Source organism: Rana temporaria, chromosome 3, assembly GCF_905171775.1.
Source record: "Rana temporaria chromosome 3, aRanTem1.1, whole genome shotgun sequence".
In the NCBI taxonomy this organism is placed as follows: domain Eukaryota; kingdom Metazoa; phylum Chordata; class Amphibia; order Anura; family Ranidae; genus Rana; species Rana temporaria.
The window spans coordinates 171165659-171181300 of NC_053491.1; the positions used below are offsets into that span (position 1 = coordinate 171165659).

A 15642-nucleotide genomic window follows, 5' to 3' on the forward strand; every position below is an offset into this window, starting at 1 on the left:
CCCACCTCTCCCATCTCCTTACCACTTCTAAACATACAGTGGATATAAAAAAAAAAAAGTCTACACACCCCTGTTTAAAAATCTCTGTGATGTACACAAATGAGACAAAGATAAATCCTTTTAGAACTTTTTCCACTTTTTTTTTTTTTTAACCACTTGAGCACCGGGCCATCGTCAAATGACAGCTCCACGGTGACTCTGAAAATTCCACAGGACGTCAATTGACGTCCTGTATTCTTGCGGCCACTGGGGGGCGCGCGAGCGCGCCCCCGAGATGCCGATGCGCGTGCCTGGCGGTCGCGATGTCCGCCAGGCACTCGGAATCGGCGGCTACAGGGATAAGACGTGGAGCTCTGTGTGTAAACACAGAGCTCCACGTCCTGTCAGGGGAGAGAGGAGACCGATCTGTGTCCCTTGTACATAGGGACATAGATCGGTCACCCCCCTTCCCCCACAGTTAGAACACAATTTAGGTATACATATTAACCCCTCCCTCACCCCTTAGTGTTAACCCCTTGAATGCCAGTCACATTTATACAGTAATTAGTGCATATTTATCGCATTAATCGCTGTATAAATGTGAATGGCGCCAAAAACGTGTCAAAAGTGTCCGATGTGTTCGCCGCAATGTCACGGTGACAGTAAAAAAATCGCAAATCGCCGCCAATACTAGTAAAAAAATTAATAAAATAAAAATGCCATAAATCTATCAGCTATTTTGTAAACGCTATAACTTTTGCGCAAACCAATCAATATATGATCATTGCGATTTTTTTTTTTTTTTTTTTTTTTTTACCAAAAATATGTAGAAGAATACATATCTGCCTAAACCGAGGAAAAAAAATGTTTTTTTTTTTTAAAATTGTGATATTTATTAAATAAAAAAGTAAAAAATAGTGTTTTTTTTTTAAATTGTCACTCTTCTTTTGTTTATAGCGCAAAAAATAAAAACCGCAGAGGTGATCAAATACCACCAAAAGAAAGCTCTATTTGTGGGAACAAAATGATAAAAAAAATTTTTGGGTACAGTGTAGCATGACCGCGCAATTGTCATTCAAAGTGCGACAGTGCTGAAAGCTGAAAATTGGCTTGGGCAGGAAGGGGCGTAAGTGCCCGGTATGGAAGTGGTTAATGTAACTTTTTTTAAAACTGTACAGCTCAGTTGAACAACAAACTCAAATCTTTTAGGCGGATCGAAGTAAAAAAAACAAAATATGGTTGCATAAGTTTACATACCCTTAAACTAATACTTTTGAAGCACCTTTTGATTTTATTACAGCACTCAGTCTTTTGGAGTATGAGTCCATTCGCATGGCACATCTTGACTTGGCAATATTTGCCCACTCTTCTTTGCAAAAACACTCCAAATCTGTCAATGTGAGGGCATCTCATGTGCACAGCCCTCTTCAGATCACCACACAGATTTTCAATGGGATTCGTGTCTGGGCCATTCCAAAACTTTAATCTTCTTCTGGTGAAGCCATTCCTTTGTTGATTTGGATGTATGCTTTGGGCCATTGTTATGCTGAAAGATGAAGTTCCTCATCTTCAGCTTTCTAGCAGAAGCCTGGAGGCTGTGTGCCAATATTGACTGGTATTTGGAACTGTTCATAATTCCCTCTACCTTAACTAAGGCCTCTGTTCCATAGGCCTATTGAGAAAGACGTACTGACGAAACACGTCTAGGCATGGCCTGATTGGAACTGTCAGATGTTAACGATCTCGACCTAGGATTTTCCTGCAGACGAGCACTTCTTCGGCTGATGAGCGAATATTGTTATAGGCTGCAAATGACACGAATATTATGAGATGCTATTTAACTTTTTATTTGATGTAAGCATATTCCTTAAAAGGGGGAATTGTTTAAAATAAACTGTTTTACGCTATGAGGATTGCTTCTTTGTTTCCTTATGGTTTGTGAGAAACAAGACCACAAATAAACACCCCTCTCTGAATGAGTAGTCCTTGTATGCTGACTGACGATGTGAACTGGCTACAGGCTAATGATACATCATTATAACAAGGTGTCTTTATAACCGTGTTCTGGTGAGTGCATTTTTTAAGGGGAGCGGTCTCACATGGTGCGGTCAAGGTTTCCAATTCTTTGGGAAAACACCATATGAATAACTTTTTAGGGTCACCTGATGTACTTTGGACTTGCTCTTCAGAGGGCTTATCATCACCACTGGACTTTGTTTTTATTTCTAGAGCGCTGCTATAGCTTGTGAATTGCATCTATGGACTTCTAGAGCTTTGTGTTTACATTTCTATTAGAGATCATCTTTCCATAAGCGCCGGATGATTTTTGTTTTGCTTAAAGGTTTCTTTATGACATTTTCCCACATGCTTTTGGGAGACTTCAGGTGTGTTTTTGCAAAATTTAGCCTGGCTTGGATGTTTTTCTTGGTAAGAAAAGGCTTCCGTCTTGTCGCTCTACACTATAGCCCGGACATATGAACAATACGGGAGATTGTTGTCACATTTACCACACAGCCAGTACATGTTAGATGTTCCTGCAGCATCTTTAATGTTGCTGTAGGGCTCTTGGCAGCCTCCCTGACCAATTTTCATCAATTTTGGAGGGATGTCCGGTTCTTGGTAATGTGGTGGAATTATTATTTTATTTTATTTTTTTCACTTGATGACTGTCTTCACTGTGTTCCCTTCTGACTGCTACCTTTTAACAATGAGATCTTTCTGATGCTTTGGAAGCTCTGAGGACCATGGCTTTTGCTGTAGGATGTAACTAAGAAAATGTCAGGAAGGACCTAGTAGAACAGCTGAACTTTATTTGGGGTTAATCGGAGGCATGCAGGTTTGTACTGACTCCTATTTAACATGAGTTTGAATGTAATTGTTTAAATCTGAACACAGCTACATCCCCAGTTATAAGAGGGTGTGCACACTTATGCAACCACATTTTATTTTATTTCTAAAAGATTTGTTTGTTTTTTTCAACTGAAATGTACAGTTTCTAGGTCATATTAAAGGTGGTAAAAGATCTGAAATCAGTTGGCTTTTTAGTTTGTTTTTTGCATCACAGAATCCTGGCATTTTAACAGGGGTGTGTAGACTTTTTATATCCACTGTATTAGCCAGCCTTAATATCCAAACTTACCATACACTCCTCAAATTTCATCCTATTTCTGCAAAATTATCCAAATTTCGATCCATAGGTGGCTCTCTTGGCACCACCCCGCTCAATAAGTCAGATGCAGTCACTGTTTGGCTACTTGGGCGACTGCAAGAGCTGCAGTTGTCTATACACTAGTCAGCAGTGTAGATTCCTCCATCCATGCTTTTTAGTGAGGATGAGGTAATCTATTTCTTTCATTGATCTGCCTGGCTGAATGAGAGAGAAATCAAAGTGTGGTATGGAGATGGCTTCAGAGCTTTAATTAAATATTTTGCTATCTATAGGCTATCTTTAATTTACAGATAAAACCTTTTAATATGCACATTCTGGGTTGTTTTAAGAAGGTGCACAACCCAGGACTGTGCTTTTTGTATTTTTTTTTTTTTTTTTTTTTTTTTTATGTAATGTTTTTGAGATACTGAATTTTGGGTTTTCACTGTAAGCCATATTCATCAAAATTAAAAAGAAAGATGCTAGAAATATCACTGTGTGTAATGCATCCTATATAAGAGCCGGTTCACACAGGGGCAACTCGTCGGGCGACTCAGCCACCTGACAAGTTGTGCTCCGCTCTATTCAATGGAATCATTCTAATAGGAGCGACTCAAGTCAACCCCCACTTAAAAGAAGGTTCTTGTATGACTTTGGGGGCGACTTGCATTGACTTCAATACAGAAGTCATTTTGCAAGTCGTCTTGAGATCGCCTTGCCGAGTCGCGCCCCCGCCAAGTCGTGCCGCCCCTGTGTGAACCGGCTCTTAAGAGCTGCACCTGTATATCTGTAGTGTTTACTTATCTCTCCAAAGCCCGATCGTGCTCTTCTGGGGTCCCACGGTGGCTCCTCCCCACAATGGATAACCCCCTCTGGGAAGCTCTCTTTCGCGAGGGGGTTACCTTGCGGGCATGCTCAAAAGAAGGCTCTAAGGTTCATTTTTTTTTTTTTTTCTAATTATTAATGGTTCAAATCCTTCTCGTTGCTGTGGTCAACAACAAAAGTCAAAGGAGCAGGATGAAAAAAAAATTCTCGAGCAAACCATTTTCTAACCGAGTATGAGGTTTTCATTCAGTAAAGTTTCCGAAAAACAAAAACGAATCTTTCGAGTGACATTCAAATGTTCAGAGAATTTTCCTACGACTTTTACTAGGAATTTGTTAAACATTCTATCCATCCATGGCCAGCTTTAGTTGAACTGCCACAGGTAAATTTGAGATTAACGGGTATTTTAGCTAACTGCCTTTTTCATTTTGGATCTGCTGATTATTATGATGGGCAGGTTTCACTGACATTTAATCTCTGCCTGTGTATGTTTTCATCATGCAATCTGTTTTTGTCCAGGACTGTCAGAGATTCACTTTTTATATGTCAAATGATTGAGAGTTTTTCCCACATTTCATTCAGAAATGTTTGGTAACGGATTTCATGTTGTGATGTCTTTTTGTTTTACCTGTATTGTTGCATTGCACAGTACTCTGAACATTAGCTTGTAAGATAAGGGTTATTATCTTTTTGTTTTGCGTATTCATTTGAAAGCATCTGTTAGTAATTTGGCAGCCATTTTAGTATTATCCATGCATCGCTGACTTCATTAATTAGTCATTTGCAAAGCAGTCTGTACCCTGATAAGACAGCAGACTTCTTTGTTGGACTGTGTTTTCTACCACAATATCATGTGATACAAAGGTCTGAATTCTGTTTTGCTATTCACTGAAACCTGAAATTGATATAATCCTTTTTTTTTATGGCCGTAATTTTGTTTTTATTCATTTTTTATAGAAAAAAATTACATGACATAACATTCAAAATCACATATACCGGTATATGTAGTACTCCTTTTGAGTATGCATACCACAAAACGTTTTAAATACACCTTAATACACATATAATTCCAGAATTCTCTCAAATCTAAAAAAAATAAAATAAATAAAAACTCCCCTTAAGGCTGCTTTCACACTGGGGCAGCATCAGCGGTAAACTGCTGCTATTTTTAGTGGCATTTTTAACCCCTGCTAGATGCCGAAAAAGGGGTTACAAACCACCCGCAAAGCCCAAAGATTTCAATGGGCAGGAGCAGTGAAGAAGCGGTGTACTCCAAAGATGCTGCTTGCAGGATTTTTTTTTTTTTTACGTCCTGCCAGCGCATCGAGACCGCAGGGGAGTTGTTTTTCAGGTGCTTTACAGACCCTATCTTTAGCCCAAAGGTGCCTGAAAAACGCCTCCAGTGCGAAAGGGGTCTAAGAGGGCTTTCACACGCTGCTCGTTTTTGCGATGTTTTAGTGGTGTTTTTTTGGACGCCAGCGGGGCTGTTTTTCCCCTTTTTTTTTTTTTTTAAGTCAAATTTTGCAGCGCTTTCGAATCGCTTTGGAAGAACTGCCTATTCAGTGCAATGAGCAGGGGTGTTTTGGGAGTGCTAAGTACAGCTCTCCAAAGATGCTGCTGGCAGGACTTTACCCAACGTCCTGCAAGTGCCCAGGTGTGAAAGACCTGAAAACCGCCTCTGTGTGAAAGGGGTCTTGATAACCAAAAATAAACTTTGGACGTATAGTAGATAATGGCCGTAATTGTGACATATTTCTGAATTGTTGCTTTTGGTATGATTTGTCTGTTAAATGTTGCACCTGTGCAAAAGCATACAGAACTGTGTAAATGTCCAGCCCAGTGTTTTTTTGTTTAAAGTAGAACTACAGTAAAACCTTGGATTGTGAGCAGAATTCGTTCCAGAAACATGCTTGTAATCCAAAACGCTTGTATATCAAATCAAATTTCTCCATAAGAAATAATGCAAACTCAAATGATTCGTTCCACAGCCATTCATAGGTCCTTCAGTTTTTTTATAGTCCATATAAAAAGATTATGGCAATGTGATTGGTCGTGTAAACATAAAATGTCCATCCACAAATGGAAGCCTCCCCAAGGGGATTAGAAGCAAAATCCAGCAGGAGCTACAGAGGATAAGGCCTCATTCACATGCATCCCTATGGAGCGTCGGATGTCAGCGGAGACATGTCCGCTGACATCCGATCCGCTAAAAACAGACGTATGGGGACACGTCCCCATCTGTCCATGCGGATCGGATCGGGTAAGATCTGATGAAAACGGACATGCTGTCCATTTTCATCAGATCGCTCCATAGGAGACAGCGGTGCCCGACAGGTCCCTCCCCGCTCAGTGAGCAGAGAGGAGCTTGTCATCCGTCGGCTCAGCGGAGATCTGCGGACAGATCTCCCACTGAGCAGGCGGACTCCGTATCGACGGAGTCCGCCTCGTGTGAATGGGGCCTTAAAGAAGAGAGGTGCCTCCTAAGTGTAGCATTATGTTGCTAAATGTTGTACCTTCATTAAATGTAATCATATTTCTACACTTAGAGGCACCTCTCTTATCTTTTATACTCGGTTGTGACATGACGCTACTTGTATATCAAGACATCGCTTGTATATCAAGTCAAAATGTATTAAAACATTTTCCTTGTCTTGCAAAACACTTTCAAACCAAGTTACTCTCAAACCAAGGTTTTACTGTAGTAGTTACTAATTTAGCACTTATTCCTTTTTATTGTGGATTTTTGATATTTGCACATTGAGTATATTGATGGCACAAAGTACTGTGTCTCACAGATTGATTATAGTGTATCAAAAATAGTCTTTGATACTCACACAGCAGCTGTCAAGTTTATTTCAACACATTTAGCACATTTCTATTTTAGCACGGACTTCTCATGTATATTTGGATGCAGCTAATTGTGCTTATGATGTATTAGTTAAATTTGGTAGCAGTACATAATCATTTTGAAGTTTGCCATAGCTTTCCCTGGGAGAACACCCAGCATTTGGCTGTATCTGTTGGCTTTTTAGGACTGTGCAGGTTTGTTTTGGAAACTCAAGGTGTTGAGAGAAAATATATATATATATATATATATATATATATATATATATATATATATATATATATATATATATATATATATATATATATATATATATATATATATATATATATATATATATATATATTTATTTTTGAACATACCCCTCCCCATTTATTTTTCTGTTCACAGCTTCTACTGTTCAGATTGTGTAGTGCGACAGCTTTCCTATGCACTGATTGGCTAATTGTCAAACTAGGCCCTTGGGTTACTATAGTTACTCCTTTTTACAGTATCTGTTAAGAGTCTTCATTTAATCAATGTATTATTCATTGTCATATCAAACTTTTTATTTATTTTGTCTTTTGTAGCTGGTGATTTTGACAAAATATGGAAAGAACATTGCCAAGATGAAGAGAAACTTTTCGAATATGCTGCTGCAATGAAAAACTTGGCAGGTTGTCACTGGGCTAAGAAGTGTGAAGGAGAAGGCCGCATCGAATGGTGTCTTGGGTAATTATTTAATCTGCACATTCTTTCGCATTATTGCAATGAGGAAATCTGAGAATCTCTCTTGTAAATTTTACATTCTTATGTTAATCTCCGACATTGGATCTTTCACCAAGTTAGCCATACATGGATCAAAATTTGGCCAGTTCAGCAGGGACCGGACAGATTTGATCCATGTATGGGTAGGCTGATTTGATCAACTTGGATAAAAACAGCCTGTTCGATGGATGTGTGTTTGTTTTTTATAACGTATGATTTAACATATGATTTAAAAATAGCGCTGCTATTCCGCCTGGCTTTCACACTGAAGCGGTGCGCTAGCAGGACCGCTCCAAAAGTCCTGCTAGCTGCATCTTTGGAGCGGTGTGTTTACCGCTCCTTCCCATTGAAATCAGTGGGAAACCGCGGTAATACGCTAGCGGCGGTTAAAACCACACCTCTAGCGGCCGAATATCACAGTAAATACATCGGTATTGTGCCGCTATACCTCCTGTGCCCAGTGTGAAAGGGGCCTTACAATAATGTTCTGACGGCTGGGAAGGCTCTCACCTGGTGGAAGGATAGAAAATTTGAATCATCTATGGGCTGCCTTAGTTTGCTCTGATTCACTTATATTCTTTGGACTTGTTTACATGGGTGTACTAGAGCATACCCCCATACAATTGGCGTGTTTACCTGCATGGGGATGTACAGGTTGTTCTGTGCCTTCCTGTTCAGGCAGTGCCATTAATGTTGGTGCCGTGCACCTGCAGGGATGTCTGACTGGGGGCAGCATCTGTCCATGCAGCTGCCGTGTCCCAAATGACCTGATCGGAACTGCCTGTACGAGGATTCATAGAACACCCGTGCATATTCCCGTGGGTAAACACTCCCCTCGCACGGGCATATGCTGTAGTAAGTCCTTTTCCTGTCATAGCACAAATGCCACTTGGCTCTAAGGCCCCAATGGAGGTTTACCCCCCCCCCCTATTTTCGGGTAGGCAGCCTAGCGCTGGAGCTCATTGGCATGCGATGCTGTGGTCAGTAAGGCCTGCAGGCAGTATTAAGATTAGAGAATAGCAGGTTAGGCACTTCCTAATGGCCCGGTCCCTAGGAACAATAATGGACATTGGACAACAAGCCCTCTTACCAGACCCAGTAAAACTGCCGAAGTGATCTAATTTCTCAAAAAATGATTATGCAGTATTTACCGCAAAATGAAAAATGTGTCGGTAAATATCGTTAATAAAACCCCCTTTAGTCCAAATCCCAAACGAACCAGATTTAAAAAAAAAAAACATGCGCTAGATATGCCACCAGGGTTTTGCTGGCGGTATCGCATGTGGTATTTGTCAAAAAATAGCATGGGGGGACCCCCCACACTGTTTTTTGACAAATGGCTGGTTGCTAAGGAGTAGGTCGAGAACAGTGTCCTTAACAGTTGACTCGTCGGCATGAATGTAAAAAAATAACATGCCGACAATTTAAATGATAAAAAGTAAAACGGTGTGAGGTCGTCCCGTCCCCCCACAATGCATACCACGCCTTGCCCCCAAAAACTATATAAGACCCTTATTTGAGCATGCACCCCCAGCAGATAGGGAACCCTGTCCGGTGGTTGTGGGGGTCTGCAGGCAGGGGCTTATCTAATCTGGAAGCCACCTTTTTAACAAGTGGGTCCCCAGATCCCAGCCCCCCCCAATGTGAATGAGTTTTGGGTACCCCTACCTATTCAGCAAAAAAGTAAAATGATAGTAAAAACATTTTTTCCCGGTGATGTCGCCATGTGGCCCTGCCCTTGCCTAACTGTCAAATGGTCGAGGAGGCATTCGGTGGCCTTCCTTCATTCATTCCTTCCTTCCTTCCTATTATTTTCTTTTTTTTTTCTTTTTCCTTTTATTTAATTATTTTTCCGTTTTTTTATTTAACTCCAAATTAATTTTCTTCTTTCGCCAGTCGCCAAAGTACCATTGTTTGAAAGGGGACTGCCGTCTGTCTCTACATGAGCTTGGATCCAGCTCTGGGTTTCTTCTTACAGAATGGCTGTTGCAGCACAAATCGAGACCCACCAGTGCACATAAATGTACCTTTATGCAGTTTGTTGCATCTCAGATATTTTTATATATAACAATTTGGCGTTTTGCAGTGTCCTAAACCTCATTTACAAATAGGGATCCAAAATTTCTCATAGCATCCACTGCAGTTCTGTGTTTTTTTTTTTTTTTTGGCGCAGCCCAAAATCAGATGTCATTGGTGTAAAAATTCATTCCCCCCTGTGAAATACTTGCAAATAAGTCAGTCAAAAGGGAGAAAAGACTTCTGGGTAAATGCCGTCGATGAAAAGAAGGATGTGATTGATGTGGGCAAAACTGACACCGTTCTCTCCATTAGCTGTTATCATGGTCACACATACTTTTCACTTTTTTTTTTTTTTTTTTTTTTTTTAGTTCAGACAATATGCAAGCCGTAAGAATCTTTTAAATGCACTTTTCACCGGACTAACCACAGAACACCGCATCTAATTGCTGTGGCTTGCTGAATTATACGAAGCATAATTGTTCTTTGCACTGATGAGGGTCTGTATAGCTAATGCCCTGTGTTCACGCGTGTATTGTAATTTTCATGTGTTTTAAAGATTGCTTGTTATATTTTTTTGGTTGCCAAGATCACCCATTATAAGTGGGAGGGAAAAGTGATTTATGGCCAGCGATATGCAATCACTGCTAGAAAATGTGTGAGGATGGCGAGAAGACTCTCAAAGTGCAGTCACTTCTGTTTATCAGTCCTAGAATTAACATACAGTATCTGAGCTAAAAACATACTGAAAACCCATACCTCACATTATGAAAAATAAAAAAAATGTAGGTTGCAGTTTCAATTTTGTGCTATTTTAGTCAGTTTCCCCACTGACAGCAGAATGTAAATAAAACGGCTGACATAAGAAATAAACACACAATGGCATGCATGCACGTCGGGTCTGGTATGGATTTTGGGGGGACCTTGCAAAAAAGTCTGTTTTCTGTTTCACATGGGAAGATTCCAATAAGGGATCCTGGGTTAGGGTATGTGGCCTGGTATGGTTCGGGGGGAGGACCCATGCTCATTCATACAAAACCCCCTTTGCTTTTTTTTCCTACATTCTGCTGTCAGCAGGGATTCCCGGCAACGGATGAGAAACGGACAGATGAAGTGCCGGTGTGAAAGGGCCATAAAACTACAGCCATATTTGTATAAAAAAACACAACATAGAATGACAAGCCTGAACAATTGCAATATTGTGTTTATAGGGTTTGTCAAGAATATTTCTTCAATGGAGGAAAGAGAAAAGCGCTTGAAAAAGATGCAAGGAGAACGGTATTAAACAATCATCAGTCTGCTGCTTGTGAACAAATGCTTGCTTCTGGCCTGAGCATTTCAAATGGCAACATGCCAAATCAAGAGTAAGTATGTTTACATGTTCGCCTTCATTCATTTCTTATTTATGATTTCATCAAACCACTCTATAAAAAATGAATAGGTATTAAAGATATAGCATAGTGAACAGTACGTTTTGGCTTTCACATTTTAATTTGCTGCTGTGTTTTTTTTTTTTTTTTTTTTTTTTTTTTTTAACCACTTGCTTACTGGGCACATATACCCTCTTCCTGACCAGAGGACTTTTTGCGAATCGGCACTGGGTCGCTTTAACTGACAATTGCGCAGTCGTGCGACGTGGCTCCCAAACAAAATTGACGTCCTTTTTTTTCCCACAAATAGAGCTTTCTTTTGGTGGTATTTGATTACCTCTGCGGTTTTTATTTTTTGCGCTATAAACAAAAATAGAGCGACAATTTTGAAAAAAAGTTTTTTTACTTGTAGCTCATTTTTTTATTTTTTTTTTATTTATTTTTTTCTCAGTCTAGGCCGATACGTATTCTACATATTTTTGGTAAAAAAAAAAAAATATCGCAATAAGCGACTGGTTTGCGCAAAAGTTATGCAAAATAAAAAAAATTAGGTTGCAGTTTCAATTTTGTGCTATTTTTGTGACAGCAGAATGTAAATAAAACGGCTGACATAAAAAATAATTATCCCTCCAGAGCAGATTTTTATGCAATAGCTGATTGTGAAGTTTTCAGTCCAAGAGAAAAAATAAATATTATATGCAAATGTTTGCGTATGGTACAATGTGTAATTGATGATTGCACCACACACGTGATGTCTCTACTAATTTTGGAGTGAGAGCAATAATTCTAGGGCCACAATTTGCAATTCAAAGTTTTGTTCTAAAGTCAAAACTTTTTTTATCGTCTAGCATTAAGGTACAAACCGTTTTACAGTTTGCTGTCCTCCCCTACCTCCCTAATACTTACCTGAGTCCTCAATGGATCCAGCATTGTGTATGACTGGATCTCTTCTCTCCACTCTTCCCCTTCACACAGGGGCTCGGGCCAATTGCTCCTACTGCTGTCAATCAAATGCTGTGAGTAGGAAGTGGGGGCAGGGCCCAGCTGCATTATGTTGATGCGTTGGCCTAAAAAATTGCAACAGCTACCATATTTATTCTCTTGGGCCTCTGTCATCAGAAAATGTTGAGAGATTCTAAAACCGGCCATAGATTGATCGAAGTTTGGCAGGGACTGGCCGAGATTCGATGCATGTATAGACAGGCTGGTTGTACTGAAGTCAATCCATCTATCGATGACTTCAGTACTGTAAGGTTTCTGGCACTCGATTAGTCTTTAGCAGTGATAATTGTGTTCTCCCAGCTGGGAAGGCTCCCCCTCGTGAGACGGATTCCCCCATCAATCATCTATTGACCTCTTAAAATTATACCAAAGACTTTGTTTTAGTTTTTAAAAGAAAAAAAAAATGTACTTGGCAGCTCTCTGCAGTGGTTTTGCATAGAGCAGCCCAGATCCTCCTCTTCTTGGGTCCCTCATCGGCGCTCCTGGCCCCTCCCTCCTGTTGAGTTCCTCCACAGCAAGCAACTTGCTATGGGATACCCAAGCCGAGGAGCCAATGGTGCCGCTACTGTGCCTAAGCCAATCAAGAGGTAGAGTTCCTGGATGGCAGAGGCACTTGTGGACATCACTGGATTGAGATGGGGCTCAGGTAAGTGTTAGGGGGAATATGGGGGCTGCTGCACACAGGCTTTTTATTGAATGCATTAAGATAAAATACCTTCTGCCTTTTACAACCACTTAAAGCGGTAGTAACCCGGAGGGGGGGGGGGGGAAATAACCTGCAAGAGAAAGACATAATGGGCTAGTACTAGCTCATTATGTGGCACTTACCCGAGATCGAAGCCCCGGAAGTCCTCCCCATTCCCGTCCGCCGCCAGGTCTCCTTGCATCTTCCTGTTATCACCGCTCTGGCACTGTGATTGGCCAGAGCGGCAAAGACGTCACTCCCGCGAAATCACGGCATTAACCCTGATAATGCCATTGACAAAAACTGCACTTTCAGTGTGCCTGCGCCTGTCATTTCTGCAAATATCTCCTAAAACCTTTTAGGTTTGGGAGATATTTGTTGCACCTACAGTTAAGCCTTAATCTAGGCTAACCTGTAGGTTTAAGAAAAAGGGGGTTCCCCTGGGTGGACTTTTAAGACACTAAAAGTATTCCAAAGTATACAGGATATTAAGAATGAAAAAATTGTTTTAATCACAATTGTACATATTTATCAAAAATTGTACATATTTATCAAAAAATGCAATATTGAATTAAAACACAGTTCCAATGATTGTCACCATATAAGAACCTTCTTTACACCCGACGCATTTCGGGGTAACCGTCTTCAGGGGTGTGTAGAGAAGGACAATTAGTTCATCTAAGCATAAGAAAACAAAGTTAATTGCATGCATTTAGAACATTATTAAACATATACAAAACGTTTTCTTTATATGTGATGTATATACATGTAATCATTCACTTACGTATTCTAAAGGATGATGAATATTTTTTTTTTTTAAAAGAATTGAAAATATAAACGGCACGAGGGTTCAATCAATGAGGTTGCCAGTCAAACAAGAAATGGGTATCGGGATATACAATTAATGCAAGTTTGAGACAAACATTTATAAGGAACAGATGTTCATCCCATTAGGGAGAAATTTATTCTAAAGATCGAGGAGCCGGTGGATCAGCCAGAAGAGATATACTGGGATGGAGGTCCCTAAAAATATATAAGATAATACAAATAATAGATTGTACCCAAATAGGGCTAAATGGTCTATATATTATATAGAAAGAGTAATAATTTGCTACAATAACCGTTTATATGTTAATAAAGGATAATGCAAGGTTATATATGTACCTGATTATATGAGATCCACAACAGACCTAATAATGTCCGCTGTCAAACAGTACACTGTATTACTACAGGGATAGAAAAAGAGGTGACATTACTATAGGAATTAATCTAGCCTTAATTTTAACCTCTAATTTTTTTAAGAATTTGTAGAACTATTTAAATATTATATAAAAAAAGGAAGAGGGAGGGGGGCTAGATCAAATATATACACGATATCATCATTGGATTGAATGATGTGAAGGAACAAAAATATATATCAATATGATATTTTCTGTTTAGTATTTGTTCATATAGAGGATAACATAAACAAATACATTTAAGTAACTAAATCCAAACTAGGGAGTATCCGAGCTTAGAGGTGATGGTTTAGTAAACGTAAAAGCTATATCTATAGTATTCCACTAAAGGATAGTGTTGCATAATATTATTAAAGCAGGTAATATAGACATGGACTTACTTGACAGGATCAGCTTGACAGTCCAGCAAAGAGTGCTGGTGTGAAGGTGTGGGTGCTCTATATTTATAGCAAAACCCTCCCATCAGCTTTCACAGTTAACTGCAAACAGCTGACTGCAAGAAACAAAGATAGTGCCCTGAATCAGGTGGATGTGAGCATAGGGGTAATGGTTTAGTAAACCTGTAGAAACCATATCTATAGAGGTCCACTAGAGGCTAGTGTTGCATAAAATCATTAAAGCAGATAATCTAGACATGGAACTTGCACCACAGCAAACAATGCTGCTATGGAGGTGTGGGTGCTCTGTATTTATATCAAGTCTCTCCCATCAACTATTGCAGTAAACTGCAGACAGCTGACTGCAAGAAACAAAGATAGTAGAGAGATCCTAATTAATCCCCTGGATATAGTGAATATTAATATAATTGGTATTTTTTCTGTTATTTAATATTTGTTCGTTAAATGATAACATAGACCAATAAGTTTGAATAACTAAATCCAAACTAGGGAGTACCCAAGCATAAAGTTGATGGTTTAGTAAAAAACCCTATCTGTAAAGATCCACTAGAGGGTAGTGTTGCATAATATCATTGAGGCAGGTAATGTGGACATGAAACTTTATTTAATAACAGATTTGACCTCACACCATAACAATCCAACAAGGAATGCTGGTGTAGAGGTATGGGTTCTCTGTGTTTATATCAAGTCCCTCGCATCAGCTATCGCTGACCGCGAGAAACAAAGATAGTAGGGAACTCCTAGTTAGTCCCCTGGATCTGATGTGCGCGGCAAAGCCCCCACCGCGCATGCACAAGGTCATCGCGTCGGGGTGGCGTCACGCACACCACATCCACAATAAGCCTCAACTGCCGACTAGGCATATCCGCTAGGAGTGGCAAAATAGAGTGGGCGGAGATGGAAGATCAAACCAGAGTCTCTAGCGCCGCCCAGGTTAGAAGAACCGGCGGCTTTGTGTGCCGGGCAATCCCTTCGATCAACCACCGCAAATAATCTCGGAAAACCTGCTAAAAGTAAAAGAAATAGTAATACCCAAATATTACATATCAGTTTTATCAATAATAAGAATGTTCAATATAAAGTTGACTGGCATACCCCAAAGATGTTAAATATGACCCAACTAGAAGATGGCAAAGTTCCATAAGCAGATACATTAATCATAAATTGTCAATTATATAAGATTTAGTGGTATTAAAAGGCAAACCAGCAGATATTCTTAAATTGCACTTACGTTAGTGGCTGATTTTTCTATGCCACCTGAGGAGAAGCCCTCCAGAAAAGGTTTAAAGCAAATAACCTGGAGGTTAAAGGGGTTTACAACCACTTGAAGTAATTTTCTAGAAAAAAATATCTATTTTACCATGTATGTGAAACATGTCAAAATTGCCC

The 15642-nt window shown here is 39.8% G+C and overlaps 1 protein-coding gene across 1 annotated transcript in view; it reads left to right on the forward strand.

Annotated features, from left to right (window-relative positions):
• The window catches only part of BMT2 (base methyltransferase of 25S rRNA 2 homolog), a 45531-nt gene that overhangs the window by 20557 nt on the left and 9332 nt on the right, over positions 1-15642 (forward strand). The window contains exons 2-3 of the mRNA XM_040343809.1: positions 7367-7508; positions 10772-10924. Coding sequence (XP_040199743.1) covers positions 7367-7508; positions 10772-10924 — 295 coding nt within the window. The remainder of the gene's footprint in view (positions 1-7366; positions 7509-10771; positions 10925-15642) is intronic.